Source organism: Chelonoidis abingdonii, chromosome 22 (assembly GCF_003597395.2).
Source record: "Chelonoidis abingdonii isolate Lonesome George chromosome 22, CheloAbing_2.0, whole genome shotgun sequence".
Lineage (NCBI taxonomy): Eukaryota > Metazoa > Chordata > Testudines > Testudinidae > Chelonoidis > Chelonoidis abingdonii.
Genome location: NC_133790.1, coordinates 8,130,282 through 8,147,273, shown reverse-complemented (window position 1 = coordinate 8,147,273; position 16,992 = coordinate 8,130,282). Strand labels below are relative to the sequence as shown.

The 16,992-nt window shown below is 41.7% G+C and overlaps 1 protein-coding gene across 4 annotated transcripts in view; it reads left to right on the top strand.

Annotated features, from left to right (window-relative positions):
* PITPNM2 (phosphatidylinositol transfer protein membrane associated 2) overlaps nt 1-16,992 on the top strand; it is a 197,704-nt gene that overhangs the window by 86,103 nt on the left and 94,609 nt on the right. For 3 of the 4 annotated variants that reach the window (XM_032800530.2, XM_032800527.2, XM_032800531.2), the window contains one exon: nt 16,118-16,291. In XM_032800530.2, coding sequence (XP_032656421.1) covers nt 16,214-16,291 — 78 coding nt within the window. In that variant the 5' untranslated portion in view covers nt 16,118-16,213. Of the gene's footprint in view, nt 1-14,000; nt 14,044-16,117; nt 16,292-16,992 lie in introns of those variants that run through there. The other variant, XM_032800532.2, reaches the window with a different exon arrangement.

Genomic DNA, 16,992 nt, shown 5'->3' with positions numbered 1-16,992 from the left:
TTTCCCTTCTCCAGCTTGTCCTGTTACAGCTGTTGCTGCAATATACAGTTTGAATATTCTTTATGTTGTAGCAAGGAAACCAAACAAATGTGGAATTGAGTTTAATCTTGCAAAAGGTTTATTAGTAGTGTACTGTGCTGAAACATGCTGTACTTGTGATTCAAAATGGCTCCGACAAGTTTAAATATACAAAGGTGTGGCTGGCTTCCCTCTTGGGATGGGCAGGGTCATTTTCTGCAGTATAATCAGCCTTCTGTAACTGTGGCCTGTCTCTGCACCTGGGTTTTATTATGATCGGCTTTGCTGCAGGTGTCCTTTGAGTTGAGGTTTGCAAAAGCTCAGCTTTGCTATTGAGAATTATCAGACAGATGACTGGGCTAATGGAGAAGTATGTGGGTTCATTGGGAAGTTGATTGGGACATTGTGATAAGAAACTGGGGGAGAGGTGACTTTTTAAAAAAACAATCTAACAGTTAAGCAAAAGTGCTTTTCAGATGTCCAGTATGAATATATATTTGCTTTGTTTCCTGAGTTTACTTGCATGCAAAAAATACATATCTTGCTTTTCTTCCCCTCCAGTACAATATGGCTATGTAAGCTACATCCACTGTCTTTGTGTCTCCAGTTTATGTCGGCACGTGTAAAATGCATGTCCAGTTCACTTTGTGCATTGTCTATCTAAAATGCCTTTTCTCTACTTCTGTTTTCCCCATCATGCAAACTTAGCTGTTTTGAATGTCAAAAATAGCTGCAGAAAACAAGTGTTCAACCAAAAGCTTGCAAAATGAACAAAGGTTTGGTGAAAATACTGGTAATTTCAGGACCATTTTGGTGATGGTGAGATCTCACACAGGCCAAATTTTAAGCACAAGCTCAGGATTTTGTAAAAAGAACTTCCCAAAAGAGAGAATTGGCATTGTTTCACACAGCTCTCATATCCTTTGGCAAGTGAATGGGGTTTACAGGGTACAGGAGCAGAGTACTGAGAAACAGGAGCCTTGGTTTCTATTCCTAGCTCTGCCCCTGTCTTGCTGGGTGGGGGAGACCTTGGGTGAATACCTTACCCTCTCTCTGCCTCAGTTTACCAATGTTTAAAATGAGGATAATATTTCCTTAAAGCTATCATGAGGAATATTTAATGTCTGTAAAGTACTTCGATCTCCAGGATCATGGCACTGGATATAGTAAATGTGGAGAACTAGCTTTAATATTAATCTTCATAGATGCGGGTTGGGCTGAAGCCTCCAGCAAGTGTTAGAGAGGATCCCAGGAAGCTGTTCCATTCTCCCTGATCAGTGTTTGAGGCTGGGTTACATTCTTGGAGGGTACGCAAGTAGGAGTGTGACTAGCACACAGAGATGAATGAATTTGCACCGCTCGGTGTGAAACAAAGGCTTCCTTCAGCTAGATATGAAACATAAATCCAGAGTTTGCAATAACGGGGGTTCACACCCAGGGTCAGGCATCTTACAGCAGAGAGACAATGGGTCAAACTCCCTGCTGTGATTAGTTGCTTGTGGGCATTAGTTGAAGGCTCATACCCATATGGACTTCTCCAGGCTCCCATCAGAGTCTCTCCTTCCTGAGTTTATAGCCCCACCCACCAAGGGAAAAGGGGGGCTGCTGTCAAGTTACCTTGATAACCAGCAGGAGTTTCCTGGGAGCATGCATGGGGAGAATGCTGATGAACCTAACTCTTAGCAGCATCTATGGGGCCTGCGACTGCCTGAAACGGGGACTTAACCCCTGGCTTGACAGGAGCTGTGTGGAATCCATTGTGCGGCCAGGGGCTCTAGGAGTTCTTTATTCTTAATTCAGGTCCTGCAAACGGGAATAGTGAAAATACCCCCTCCCCTTTGCACTGCTTCATGGCCTCTTTCCTCCTTCTGCAGTAGGCAAATCTGCTTCTCCTGTGACTCATGCACTGAAATGACAGCTTTTCTGGCATTCCAATGCTTGACTGGCTTTGCAAACTGCGCCGTTTCTTGTTTATTGATAGTCTGAAATGTTTGATAGGAAAATGCTTATGCTCAGAACACTGCAGAGGAGTGGTTATGCTGTTATGGGGAGAATTAGCACCCTGGATGGTGCTCAGTCGCTACGCAAGCTCTGTGGGAGTTTTGCCAGGTAGACATATTGCTCTAGGCTGTACAATGGAAAATAACTTGTCGCCAGACCTTTCTTGCTAAGTCCCTGTGCTTAGACCTTAATGAGTAAGAAGTAGCACTGGGCGTCTGTCCTTTTCACAGGGGCTTGGATATAAATTTTGTGTAGCTATTTCCTATACAGACGTTTATCTAGAGACTGGATTAAGTTAGTGTGACAGTTTAAAGTACTATGAAAAATCTGCAGGTAAAGTTACTGCAGGCAGCAAGCAGGGGAAATGCGGGGATGCTAGTTGTCAGTGCTGCCACAATCCATCATCCTTCAAAAAACAAAATAATATGAACTTTATCACAGCCAGCTGGGCTAAGAGTGCTATTTCAGTTACAGTGGCCAGACAGCAGGCCCAATGCAACTCTCACAGATGTCAAGGGAGAAACTCCTATTGGCTTCAGTGGGTATTGGATAGGTCCCAGAAGACAGCCTGGTGCATACAGTGGAGCAAATGGTTCCAGACAGTTTTCAGAACTCTGGGTAGTGCAACTGCAGTTGCTGGGGTAAGCCCATTTTGATCTGTGACCTCCTTAAAGATCAAGCCCTCCAGGAAACACTGGTTTACTCTGAACTAAATGTTTATCTTCATTACCTTCAGCCCTTGCCTTTGCTGCTCTTCTAATTGTGTTTATTCTTGCACAATTGTGTTTATTCAAAGCATCAATGAAGGAAGCATAGACAGTCCGTACCTCTGGAATTTTACAATCAAAAAGCCAAATTCCGCTCTTGTTTTAGAGGCACAAATCTGGAGTGAGTCTTTATTTGGGTGGAGTTGAACCAGATTTATGTCTGTGGATCAGAGAATGGAATTTGGCCTTAGCTGAATTTTCACACTTACTGGGGAGTTTTCCATGGCTGATGGAATTGGAAATACTTTATACTGATTTTCTTAGAACTATTACCCTTTTTGTCAAATTTCAAGCACCAAGATTGTGTTTACTATGTCTTTTTTAACATGCAAACTTTGACTTATCATCCAGCCACCTTGTAGGTAAGTAGCCACATGAGAGTTGAGGGCTGTTAATGTGGCATTGTTGGAGGATCAGACCTTTGGAGGGGCATTATTTGTGTCTGAAATGTTTCTCTTGTAACGAAGAGAGCCAGATCATGTAAGTAAGCAATGCTTTCCTGCCTGTGGGATTGCTGCTAATCCACTATGGTTGATGTGTTGGAGTTTGTGGCATTAGTCCTATGTTGCACTTGCTTCCTGCATATGGGATAGTTCTCTAGATGAGAAATGCAGTACTGTTTTTGCCTCTTTAGAAATGTCTTTGGGTAACAATGGCGCAAGCTCTGGTGGAAACGTCAGTGATTGCTCTGCTGTGAATTAGGATTTTAAAAGGTTCTTGGTAAAGATGGCTTTGAACTAGAATTTGAATACCCTCAGGTTTGTGAACAGTCATATCATGACTTCCCAGCTCCTGGATGATTTCTAGTTACCAGTCTACATCTGAGCTTTGTGTATTTCATTTGGATTGAAGATCACATAAGACCCCAGCTACTGGCAAAACCTTAGTACCAGTGAGAGAGCGCAGAGCAAAATCAGTATGGCATTTTCCTTGAGCCATCCCAAAGAAAACATAATCTTTGAAGTTCTAAATGGCTTAATTTCAAAATCCTAATATTCCCGTACCAGGGCATTGTTTGCAGATGCTATTAGCTGAAAAAGTAACAAGCAGTTAAAAACCATATATCAACAATAAGAAATGGTAAAGTATCAAACTGATGTTCAATAAATCATGCTTTGAAAAAAAGCAAATTAAAATTTAAAAATAAAAATACTTTTGGTTTGAATTGGTACAACCACCCCCCCCCCCCAAAAAAAACCAAAAAACAAAGGAATGATTACAGAACGTGCCATACGTAAGCAGGGCTAAAGAAGAATCCTGCTGCCAACCATTCCATTTTGTGAAATGCCAGCAGTTTTCACAAAGTTTTATAAGAAGATGAAAATTTGAAGGATGTAAAACTTGAATCAGCAGCAGCTGTTCTATGTGCTTGCACATTCTCAGAGACGTGACCAGAGACTGGCAATTGTCTGTGCTGGGACTGAAGTGTCTTCCTTCCACTTCCAAAAACTGCCAAACCTCACCCTGCTGCTATTCTAGCGGCATTCCAGTACAGCACTAAAATACTAATTTTGGCTCCAGTCAGAAATGTCGGTTGTCTCATGGAGACAACCAACTCAACTCCTCTCCCTTCAATAAAAATAGAAGAACAACAGGATGGGCTTAGTTATTCTTTCTGAAAGACATTGGGCCAGACCCTGGGCCCTGCTTGGTGATGCTGTGGTGGATGAGAATTATTGGGTGTCATAGAGCTTTTTTAGCGGTTCATGTTCTACCTACTCACCTCCTGCTCTGGAACTGTGTGAGGGAAAGGGTCATGGCCAAGGCACCCCTATAACCCACTCAGCCTGGCTGCTGAACAGCCTGTGGGTCATGGGCAGCCAGGCATAAACTAGAATATCTGCTCTTGCTTATGCCAGGGACTTAACTGGTCCCTCGGCCAGGGGAGTGAATTAGGGGAGTGAAAGTGGCTTAGTGATAGCTGAGCCAGAAGACGATCTTCCTCTTTGTTGTTCTGAACCTAAATAATCAACGAGCAATAGCTGGGAGTTAACAGAAATTATGTACCTTGTGCGTAAATCGTTGAAAGACCCAGTATTGCCTAGAGTAGCAGCAGGGGCACATGTGCAGGGGGGTTGTTAGAGAGGAGCAGTATGTTTTGTTACACAGCCAGAAGAAGAAATCCCACCAATCTACCAGTGCAGCTCAATTTGGACTCCTTTGCATCAGCTCGCAGTCTGCCTAGCTGAAAATATCCTGGAAACCCATAAATTATTTAGGCATTATTAGAGGCTGGGTTCCATGTTGCAGTCAGTATTAGGAATGATTTGCAGCAGCAATAAGATCTGACGTGTAAAAATGCTTCATCACTTCGGGGGGGGGCAATCAGCCCCCTAAATGTACTGATTGATTTAATACGTAAAAGTTCTTGATTATCAATGTACCTTCATTACCCTGGTGCAGTGTTGAAGAGAGGAAACATAAGTCTCTTCCTTTCTGAAAATCACCATAAAAGGCACTTATAAGATATTCAGAGTAATTATTTTTGAGACTCAAACTCTGAAGGCATTATGCAGCGTGTGAAACCTTGTTGTTCTGTTGGCGTTACGGATGAAAGAAGCAACAGACACAGATATTAAACATTCACCACAGCAGGACATAAGGATCACAAACTTTGAATCTCAGTTCCATTATTAGTCATCAGCCCCCACTAATTTGTCTTTCTCCTCCCATCCTTTGCTTCCTGGGCAGGTCTAGGTACCTGGGCAGTTTTCCTGTGGGAGAGACTGTGCATGCTTTCTCAGTCCCTAATCAGCCTTTAGGCAATGTAGACCTCGCACTGACAGATTCCAGTGTAGAGTATTGTGAAGCCATGGTGATAACTCTGTGGTTGAGTGTGTAATATATTTTTTCCTTTTATAAGACCATCTTTAAACCAGTTCTCAGTGTTTGTTTTAGCAACTGCAGTGTTCAGATTTGATACCTTAATCCTGGCTTTTATGCAGCAGAGAAAAGGGTGAAACGCTCCTGTTCACTTGGCAGTGTTTTCACAATTGCAGGCTGGGTTTTTTGTTGCAGCTTTGTGTTCAGAAATCCCAGTTTTAAATGTGATTTTGAGCCTGGGAGCTCTGCAGGGTTGGTGTCATTCTCCTTAGCCCCATGGCTGAAGACTCCGATTGGCGAATGGACCACCACCTAGCAAAGAGGGCAGGTGTATGCGGAGGGCTATTGCTCCCTTAGCTCTTCCTATTACTACTCTTAGTTCTCTCACTTGGTGCTGTTAATGTAGGTCTTATTTTCCTACTTAAAAAGACCTGTCCTTAACTCGAGTTAGCTAACGCACAGTGAAATGCTAGTGAAGATAAGGCAGATTCAAGTTTTCATATGAACTAACGAGTAGCATGAGATGAGGTTTCCCCCACAGTGTTTGTCTATGTTTCACAACAAAAAAGCGTGGCTCTTCTTTTTTATGATGGTGGGATCACTAACATGCGTTAGTGTTTTAATGGAGACAAGGCATCAATAATTCTGACTGTGCAGTAGCTAGGTGATGTCAATCCCGGCTGTGATTGACATGAGTATGGCGTTGACCTCACCTACCTGTCTTATGGTTAAAACTACAGGTGCCTTGTCTCCGCTAGGGTTTTACACGAGGCGGCTACCGCATGTCTCACAGTAAATCACTTCTTTGTCTGGTAGTGAAGACAAAGCCTTCATTAGCCCAAAGGGCACTGGCTAAACACAATCACACACAGTCTCCTCCTAAACTCCTCCAAGAGGCTCCCACAAAAGCTCTTTGACTTGAAGCGTGTAGGAGCAATAGATTCTTCCGTAGCCATCTTAGCGGATGTCTTCACAGCAGCTGGGAAGTGCAGTTCCCAGTGCAGGCAGACAGCTCAAGCAAATACCTAAAAATAGCAGTGTGGCTATGGAGGTCTGGACAGCAGCTCGGGCTGGCTACATACCCAGGGGGTCGGTGGGATTGCAGCAGGGCAGCTAGCTCGAGGTCACACTGCTGTTGTGAGGTGCGAGCTCAAGCAGAGCTAATACATGTCTGTCTGCATAGGGAACTACAGTAGCAGCTGTTGTGCTGCCATACCCAAAGTTAGAAAAGCCATCTCGAAGCATTCTTGGCCAGGCATCACACCTCCCTAGGTGCTGCCCAGAAATTGCACAGGCTTCCAGATGGCAGTTTCTTTTAACAGTCCGCAGCCATTGGATTTACCATGGAACAGATGCAAAAATGCCCCCCCTTACTGTGTCCCTTAAGGTTTGCAATGCCTATTTACAGCAACCCCCTGCAGTTACTGTTCTCTTAATGCTGCTCATATATATTTTTGTATCCAGTTATTTTTAGCAACATGATGTGGAGGGACGTGGGCGAGGAACAATACTGAGAGAGTGGGGTCTGCGTAGCTCTCTTCAGCAGAGCTGAGCCTGCAAGAGCCTGACCAGAGTGGTTCTGCTGCAAGCCTTCCATCAGGACGCTAGTGACATTTTTGTGACTGTTTGCTTGAAATGTGCGTAAAATAAAGACCACGTGGAAGCATTTATCATTTAATCTCAGAGGTGTTCCTTTTTATATCCATTTTTTCTAAACAGCAGCAGAGGGGGAATTATAACTTATTTTATTTTTTTCCCCTAAATTGATCCATGACTTCACTATGTATTGCAGGTTTGTAATGTCTCTCTTTATTTCATTTTTTCATAACCTCCAGGCACAGCGTAACCTTAAACATTAATTTTCCCACTGCCATTCAGCTAATGGACTTCCCTGCTATTAAATCCCCTTGGAGTTAGAGTGCCAGAAGCTGAACTGAGCACTTAGGGAAGCTCACACTGTAGCATCATTAATACAAGAGAAAGAAAGAAAAACACAATATTCTGTACCCAGATGTCGCAGGAATAGAATAAATGGAAATGGGTATAAGATACTGTATTATAGCTTCATATTAAAAACTGTTTCATGTGTCATTTTTTGCTGCAAGCCAGTATTTGGCTGCCCAGTGAACTATAACAAGATTTAACAGCCACAGTGCGGTTGTCTTGCATTTGGACTGATTCCAGCCTTCTGTTGTAATAAACATTGGCTTTACAATGGGCTCTTAAATTCTACAAGTGACGTCAAATTGCATCTAATAATGGAAAAAAGATTAAGTACTGTAAACTCAGCCGTTACTTATAATGTTTTCTTCAAGTCTTGCGTTGTCTGTGCTCTGTGTCTGCATCCCAATGCACCATTATCTACCTGTTCTGTATCTGAGTGAATTTGTTCTGAGCTTTGCATCTTAATAGCATCACCTGCCACACATGCCCACACCTCCTTTTGTTTTTCTCTTGTATATTCCTGAAAATGTGGGACTAATTGTACTGCAGGCCAGAGACAGATATGGTGTATGCAGGCATTCTGCAGCTTTTCCTCCTCGCAGCTCTTCCAGTGCACCTTAACCCATTCCTGCATTCAACACACCACTCCAGGGAGGTACTGGATTGTGCCAAATTGTGTGGTGATTCTGTGATGTGGGCAAATGTTGTGTAGGGACCCAACGCATATTCACATGTGATCTAAGGCAAGTTTTGAAACTGGGGTGGGTGTTTTATTTTTTATTTTTTTAAGGGACATTGTCAACCTGAATTGTTTGTAAACTAATTAAAAAAACTATCATTTGCTGAGACAGATCCTTTTAAACATGTATAAGTCACACCATGCTGGTTTCTGCTCCCTTGTGTTTATATGGAGATTTCCAGTTAATTAGTTTATTTTTTGCTATATAACTATGTATGAAAACAGAGACTATACAAAAAGTGCTGTCAAATGCACAAGGTGGACCAACTGAAGAAATAGAGAAAAATATTTTTAATGCTAACAACTACTTTCAGGAGTAGGTGTTTATAACAACCCTCGTAGTCACAAAGGTATTGCGCGGAAATGTTTTTTCAACTTCTAATGTGAAAGTTACATGAACTAATCTACTTGCTCGTGCATAACGTCATATTATCTGATCAAAAACGTCACGTTTTTTTTAAATTGCACAGTCTTCACATGTTCTTCAGCAAATCCTTGTAAACAGTATTTTTTCCCGAATGAAGTAGCACTTAGCAAAATTAACTTTGGTCTTAGGACCCTTACGCTATCTTTCTCAGCAGCGTTGGTATGTTCGTGTACCACTTGTAGTGTTTGCAGTCTTGATAGAGTTGGGATGGGGTGTGGTACTGTCTGCTTTCCTGCTCACTCTCCCCTTAGGGACCTCTTACTGGATTGATAGGATTTTAAAAGAAAAACAACTTAGGGAACAGCTCGTTGAAATGTGGTGGCTCGAATGAACATTCTAATGCAGTTGGGACAGACTTTTTTTGTGGGGAATGTGGGGGGGATGACACAGAACTGATCCAAATGTGAAATATCGCTCTCTTCACAAAGAGGTCATTTCAGGGATAAAGAAACCACACAGAAGCTAAAGAGGGACTCGGAGCACAAGGGACATGGAATTTTTAAATGATCTCTAGGTAACACCTTTACAAACCCCTGAAATATTATTTAGTTGATTTGTTTGTATTGCATATTACAATTGTTTCCTTGTTAACTACCATTCATTAATTGATACTTGAGTTATGAACACTGATAGTCTTAAATAGTGCTATCTTTGGGGGAGAGGGCTGTTTCACAGGGAAGGGAGGGAAATTCAGTCACTCCCATTTCTTAACCTAGTAGGTGAGTAGTATAGCCTAGTGGATAAGGCACTGTACTAGTGCTTAGGAGACTTGGCTTCAGTTCGCAGCTCTGCTGTGGGGTGACTTGAATCAGTCACTTGCCCTCTGTGTGCCTCAGTTTCCCCATTTGTAAAATAGAGGTAATGATACCATGTTTGTAACGTGCTTTGAGTTCTACAGGTGAAAAGTACTATGTAAGAGCTAGGTATTGATAATAAAATAAACGTCTTGGGTGTACCTGTCTGTGTACATGTACACCCTTTTAATTCAAATTGTGTGGGATAAAGCTCCTGCCTGCAGCTAGAAAAAGCTATTTTGTATTGCTTTGTGCTTTTAGGATTTATTTCTCCCCTAACGAATATGTTTAATATTAATTTCAGCATCGGGCATCTATTGCTTCTGCTGTTTAGCTCATTTCAGTCCTAGCTCAGCTCTGTGTACTGCAGAGGCAGCTCTCAGAAAATATTAGCTGATCAAAAATTAGTTGTTGAGGTGACAGCTGGGAGAGCTTGTAGCAGCACAGCTGGGGGTACAGCAATAATGGGTATTTATAGCTTGAATTTACCAGACGGTGATTGGTTTTCCAACTCTGGACCCAACTGACAAGCTGAGCAGCCAGAAGACAGTAAAAAAATGTTGTGGTTTTTTTTGTTGTTGTTCTAATCCTCAACCCAGACCTTTTAGGGTCATCCGTTCAGCTTGATCAGGGTTTGGCCTTCAGGCCTTTTGATGTTTAAGTGTCTGCCATTAATAGTCTCAGCACTCATTAGCTCTTATTCCCTAATTACAAGGTTTCAGTTCTCATCAGTCCTTCAGTAAAGCCCTTTTGCAGTCTCCAAAGCTTCATTTAATGCCAAGGAGGCTGTGGCAGTCGCATCTCAAACCTCTGGTATCAAACAACGGATACAAGGGCTGGATTGAGGTGTTTAGATGCATTTGCTGATGGATTTGGATTCTGCTGAATCTAATCTTTTTTCTTTTTAAATGGAAGTTTCCAAGCCTTTTGTTGTGAAGGAAACCTTTACCATCAGAACTCAGTGAAGTGAGAGGGAGGTGTCTTCACAAAGCCTGAAATTATAGTTCAGAGGTGGCACTGACTTGACTCATCTCAGTGGGGCATTAACTCTGAAGCCCAAGTACAATGCTTTAAGATCCTGACCACAATTATTTTTAAGTGTAAAATTATGTGCCTGGCATGTATGTAAATAGATACTGCAGTTCTATGTACAAAGGAGTAATGGCGTATATGAATAGCCAGATAGCAGTGGGCCTAAAAATGCCCTGTATCCACTGCACAGCTTTTTAATGTTACTAACTAGCTTTGAGTGCCTCAGATTTTAGTGCCCTCCAGGAGCTGCAGGTGCTTAGCACCTTGGAAAATCAGGCCCAAGATGCCTGAAGTTGGACAGCCAAAATCCAGAGCCACTCTTGAAACAATGTCCTCAGTTGCAACCTAATGGCCATATTCCACGTCTTCGCACAAACTCCCACTTTTAGTGGTGGGGATTCAGCAGTGGATTGGGCTAATCTATACATCTGTAGACCTGGCCCACAGACTATAAATAAACTTTCATTGGTCCCAATTCACTGACTGTTGACAGCCCTGCTCTAGAGCCCTGTTCTGATCTCTCACTGGTGGTCACCCTTAAAAGCTTTCGGTTTTTGCTTTAGATAACTTTACCTCTGTGCAGCATTGACTATACTTGGTACCAGGAATACTGCAAATACCAAGGTCATGCTATCTGCTTATCTATGACAATCAAAACGTCTTTACAAGGACAGCCGCTGTCCATCAGTGTGAATTGGGAATAACACTGCTGATCCATGCAAATTCGGAGTTAATGCACTGAATGTATCTCATATCTGAATCTGGATAATATCCGTATTTTATCCTTCCCAACACAATGCGTTTTCCTGGGTTGACGCTAAGGGTATGGCTACACTTGGAATTTCAAAGCGCTGCCGCCGCTGTGGGAGTGCTGTTGGGGCAGCGCTTTGAAGTGTGTGTGTGGTCGGAGCGGCAGCACTGGAAGAGAGCTCTCCCAGTGCTGCATGTAAACCACATCCTCTACAGGTGTAGCGTGCAGCGCTGGAAGCCGTGCTCCCAGCGCTGCCGCACTGATTACACTGATTACTTTACATGCTGTATCTTGCAGCGCTCAGGGGGGTGTTTTTTCACACCCCTGATCGCGAAAGTTGCAGCGCTGTAAAGTGCCAGTGTAGCCATACCCTTAGTCAGACTGCAGTGTTTTACACAGGTTGCTATTTTTCAGGTTAAAGGCAGCCCAGACTCCAAATTTTTCCAGATTTTTTAACTCAGACTGACTTAAAAATTTGCTTTATGTGTGCTGAGTGCTTGATGTCCCTCCCTCAAGACCAAGCTGCTGATCCTAATCCTGGGTACATTGGCTTCTTGGCATGCATAGCTTGAGGTTGAAAATGAAATCCGGCATTTCAGCTCAGTTTCCTTCAGAAGGGTAGTTGCTTCTTTAGACTATGTTTTGTGGAGGATGTGTATGCAAATGCTGTGGCAGGCTTCCTTAAGGATGGGACCCAAGCAGTGGAACAGAGTCACAGGAGGAATTCAGAAAAGTGCAGTCCAGGTGGGCGAATCCTCTGGTCCTGCTCTTTTGGGGAGTGCTTGGTGATTCTAGGCAACAGGAGACTTGTCAGTCACATATTGGGCCAAACCAAAACCTTGGCTCTGAATGCCCTGAACTTTTGGAAAGGCCACACCTGGAGGGGAGTTTTGCAGCGAGGGCTTGCTCATCTCTCATAAAAACTGAGATGTGAGCTAGATCGCTGTCCATTTCTATAACCAAGACAGGCTATTCAAAGAGGGCCTGACACTCAAAGACCACGTGCAAGTTGAGGCTGCTGATGGCTGCTACTGTATGTGCTTGCGGCCTTAAAGCCTTTTTTTTTTCTTTTTCTTTTGTTAAGGATGCAGTAAAATAAACCATCTTGTGTGTTGGTTGCCTGAGTCTGTCTAAATTATTATTTATTACCTGTCTGGCACTGAATTATAAGCACTTTTTCTTCATCCCAGTATCTGTTTCCTTCCATTTTATTGCTCCTCAGATGCTCTTTTGTTTTATTCATCTCTTATAATCAACTGAAATACCCTTTTTTTAACAAGTGAGCGAAGACAGGCAGGTGATGGATGCACCCTACGTGCGTGTGACACTGTTTCAAAGCATCTGAAAAAGATTTTAACTTATCTTTTAAAAGGTCACTGTGTAGACTGAACTGTTCCACCCTACACAAGCAGCCAAACGTTGCGTTAAATCTCAGGTGAACTCCTGCTTTAAAAGTTCGGATGCCAGCTTCTCCTTGGAAAGTCAGGTCCATTCTGATCTTGGGGGGGAGGGTGTTTTCAGGGCCTATGTCTATTAAATATTATTGCTTTGTTCCATAACATTAATTAAAAGCCTCTTAAGGTTATCCACACCCCATTCTGGAATGTTCTCCTAGTGGATTAGCCTGTCAGAGAAATTCTTTGGTAGAGTGCACACACGCGAGTGCTTGACAGAAGTATTCCCCGCAGGGTCTGTCATGTCAGGGAAATTTTTCCTGGGGTTGCGCTGACAGGAATAATAATAATAATTTAAAAGCAATAAAATGGCATGAAACAGAATTAAAAATGAAAAAAAAATCATTTAAAATTCAGTGCCAGGCAGGTAATTATTCTGGGCAAGTCAGTGAGCAGTGAGATAGGTTTGTTTTATTACCTTCTCTTAATAATAATAAAAATAATAATAAAAAAGACTTAGAGCCCTATGTAAATACCCCAGCAACCTTCCGCCCCCATCCTGCTAACACTTACACAAGTGTGTTAAGTGTTAATATGCCCATTGCATAAACTCAGGAATGTGTGTAGGTGTTTGCAGGATTGGACCTAAACATGCTTCTTGGCATGGCACAGTGTGGTTTAGGCACAGGACAGGAGTGAGGAAGAGCCTGGGTTCTAATCCTGATTCTGATGCTCATGTTCTCTGTGATTTGGGCATATCATTTAGTATCGCCAAGCCTTATTTAATATCAATTAAGTGCAGTGTAAGTGCCAAGTATCATTAGGGGCCCTCAGTGCTCCCAGGCTTCCTGCCCTCTGCTTAATTCACTAGATCATGTGGCTTTTGTGGGCTCACTATCACTAAAGCGAATTTTAGGATTTAATGTATTATCTGCATTAAGCTAGGCAGGCATCTTGCTGTGTAATGAGCTAGTGGACTGTGCTTGCCCTCTACTGAACAGCTCTGGCCTCTGTTAGCAAAAACATGTGAATCTGGAAGATAACGTTTAGCGTGGGTGGAATCCTTTGACGAGGTTGGAGAACTCAGCCACGCTTTTCTTGGAGTTATTACAGTAAGTTTACCAAACGTTTTGCCCTCGTGTACATAGTTTTTCTGTGGTATCAATCTTGAAATGCCTTTATTTTCCATGTACTGCACCTTCGCATTTCTAAAGACTGCCTCTCTTCAGGGACAGCAACCAGATTGTCATCAGTCACAGCAGCTGTTACAGGAGTCGTACAGTGTGCATTCTCATGGAGACTTTACATGGAGTTCTTGTTGTTTTCATTAATCTAAAATCATTCAGATTGAAAGTACGTGTTTTGTTCTTTGAGTTTTGGAAACATTAACGGTTTTTACTTCCTCTGTTTTGTTTGAGGGGGTTAAAAATCTTGTCTAATAGTAGAACATCTTATTCTAACTTTCTACATATACACAATAAATATTGCAAACCAATATACACCTGATTTTGAAATGAGAAATGGAAGTACATGTTATAGAAGCATGTTATTTCTTTTGTATAACTATAGTATTTTACTTCTGTAAAAATAACGAGGAGTCCTTGTGACACCTTAGAGACTAACAAATTTATTTGGGCATAAGCTTCATCAGATGCATGGAGTGGAAAATACAGTAAGGTAGGGGTGTGTGTGTGTGTGCGCATATATATACAGCACATGAAAAGATGGGAGTTGCCTTACCAAGTGTGGGGTCAGCGCTAACATGGCCAGTTCAATTAAGGTGGAAGTGGCCTATTCTCAACAGTTGGCAAGAAGGGTAAATATCAAGAGAGAGAAAATTACTTTTGTAGTCCTAACAAGGCCAATGCAGTCAAGGTGGACATCGGCCATTTCCAACAGTTGACAAGAAGGTGTGAGTATCAGCAGAGGGAAAAATTACTTTTTGTAGTGACCCATTACACACACTTCTTACTGTATTTTCCACTCCATGCATCTGATGAAGTAGGTTTTAGCCCACAAAAGCTTATGCCCAAATAAATTTGTTAGCCTCTAAGGTGCCACAAGGACTCCTCATTGTTTTTGCTGATAGATTAACATGACTACCACTCTGATTACCACTTCTGTAAGCAAGTGTAAGACCCTGAAATTTCCCATCCTGTGAATGAGTCATTAAACAATTTTTTTCTCTGCTTTTCGATTAGATGTTCTTTGATGAAAAAAAACATGTAATGTAACCAGATACAAAAATCTAGGTTAAAAGAACATTATTCAGGTTAGAAAGTCAATTACTCAAAAGATTTAAGGTCCCCTATGCAGCTTTTTTTCTGTCTCCTTGTAAACACAATAAAGGGATTTTTCCTCTGTTTTTTGCGAGAATTAATCGGAACAGTTTCACTAAGCAGATGTGACAAGAAGTATGTATGCTTGCTGTAGAAGGAACGGCATCTGGGGTTTATGTGCTGGGGAAACTGTTTTTAAAAATCATTTATTCTAGTGACAATGTTATTCCATAATGCTGCTGAGGTCGGTGTTATCTTTGATAATCTGCCCATGGGACTACTAGACAGATTTACACGTCTGACTGCCAGAGAGAATTTTGCAGTCACGAGTCAGTGTTCTTTGCTCCCTCCTCTCCTCACCTTTCTTCTCTCCATTTCTATGTTTTGTACTGCTGCAGCCGCCAGCCCTCATCTGCCGTGTCCTGGCGGTACTCCGAAAGTTGCTGTCTTAGCCCTCTGTTGATCAGTCCTATTTTCTTTTAAATTACACAGAAGCTGTGTATTGTAAGACTTCTTTTCTAACTTGAAGTTTGATCTAATGCTGTTAACTTATGCTATGGGTGTGTAAAACAAGTTCTGCTATTGATTTCAACTGAGGGAGGATTTCATCCCTGGACTTCATTGGAGGGAAAAGAGAACGGATGCTGTTAATAATAATGGGAAGAAAAGTACGTTCTTTGTTAGAGTCCAATTTAAGTTCTCCAATGTGGTGTTACCGAGGGCTGAGAAAGTCTACTAATTAGTCTCTTTTGTTAGCTAAAGAGGAATCATGTGAGAGGATAAGAAGATCTGAGGTCTCTGAGTGGCTGCATCTCTGATGTGTCACTGACATTGGAGAGAGACATTATTGTCCTACAACAAAAGCTTCACTTTTTCATTTTCAGCTGTGTCATATCTCAGCCATGGAGATGTTACATAGAAAAATCTGATTGATATGGTGGCAAAGGTCCCTAGGGCAATAGCTTTGAGGGTGTCCCCTGCAGCAAATAAAAATTCTTCTAAAAGAGTCTGTTTAACTTGATACCGGTTCCAGAGTAACAATCAAGGGATTTTTCTTTCTTGTTTTAAGAAAAATTAATGTCTCTGGAGATTAAATTATTACGTTTAATCAGTGCAGAAAATAATTGCATCTCTCTGCTTTATTTCAGGGGTGCTCAATGCACTCATTTACCATTATTTAAGGAGTCTCTACTAGAAATATCTGGATTGCATTTCTGAACTGACAAAAAGGCTTGGACTTCAAGATGCTTATAAAGGAATATCGTATTCCAATTCCAATGAGTGTGGAAGAGTATCGGATTGCCCAGCTGTACATGATACAGGTTAGTAATGGTTCAAACAGACATACTGATAGGCCCACACTGATTTACACACATGATGTTTTGGTCTTCACTTCCTGTGTAGAAAGTGATGTCTTGATGAAGAACATAATAATCTGGCGTTTCCGGCAGACTTTTCAGCTAACTTTTTTTAATGCAGTTTTGCTTTTAAAATTTATTTGACCATCTTCTTTCAAGTTAAAGGCTGGATTCTGCTGTCCTTAAACTGGCAAAACTTCCTCTCTTGAAAGAAAATTGGAAGTAAACAGATCTAGTACAAACTTGGGAAGTATCACACCTTGGGTAGGTTATTCCTATGTAGGGAGGCACTGGACCTTAATTTTGATGTGGAAAAATTAGTTCATTGTAACTTTCAAAAGGCAAACTAAAAAGAGCTTAGCACATGACTTACATACTATTTCTTTAATAATTGTATGTAAGCATACAGATCCTGTCATCTTAGCTTAGGCACAAAATTTAGTTTTTATTAAAGCTAATGTAAATGTTTTCATAACTTTAAAAAAAATAGGAAACAAAATGTTTGTTTTTGTAATCTCAATTGTCCATGCTCCCTCTCCTAAAAATGAAAATCCAAAAACAATGGCCTTGGGATGGTACGTGAGAAACCCAGCAGTGAAACTTACTAAAAAGGAAATTGCCCATCTAGTTTCATTGCCCATAAAGCTGAAGAAAATGCAAAAATG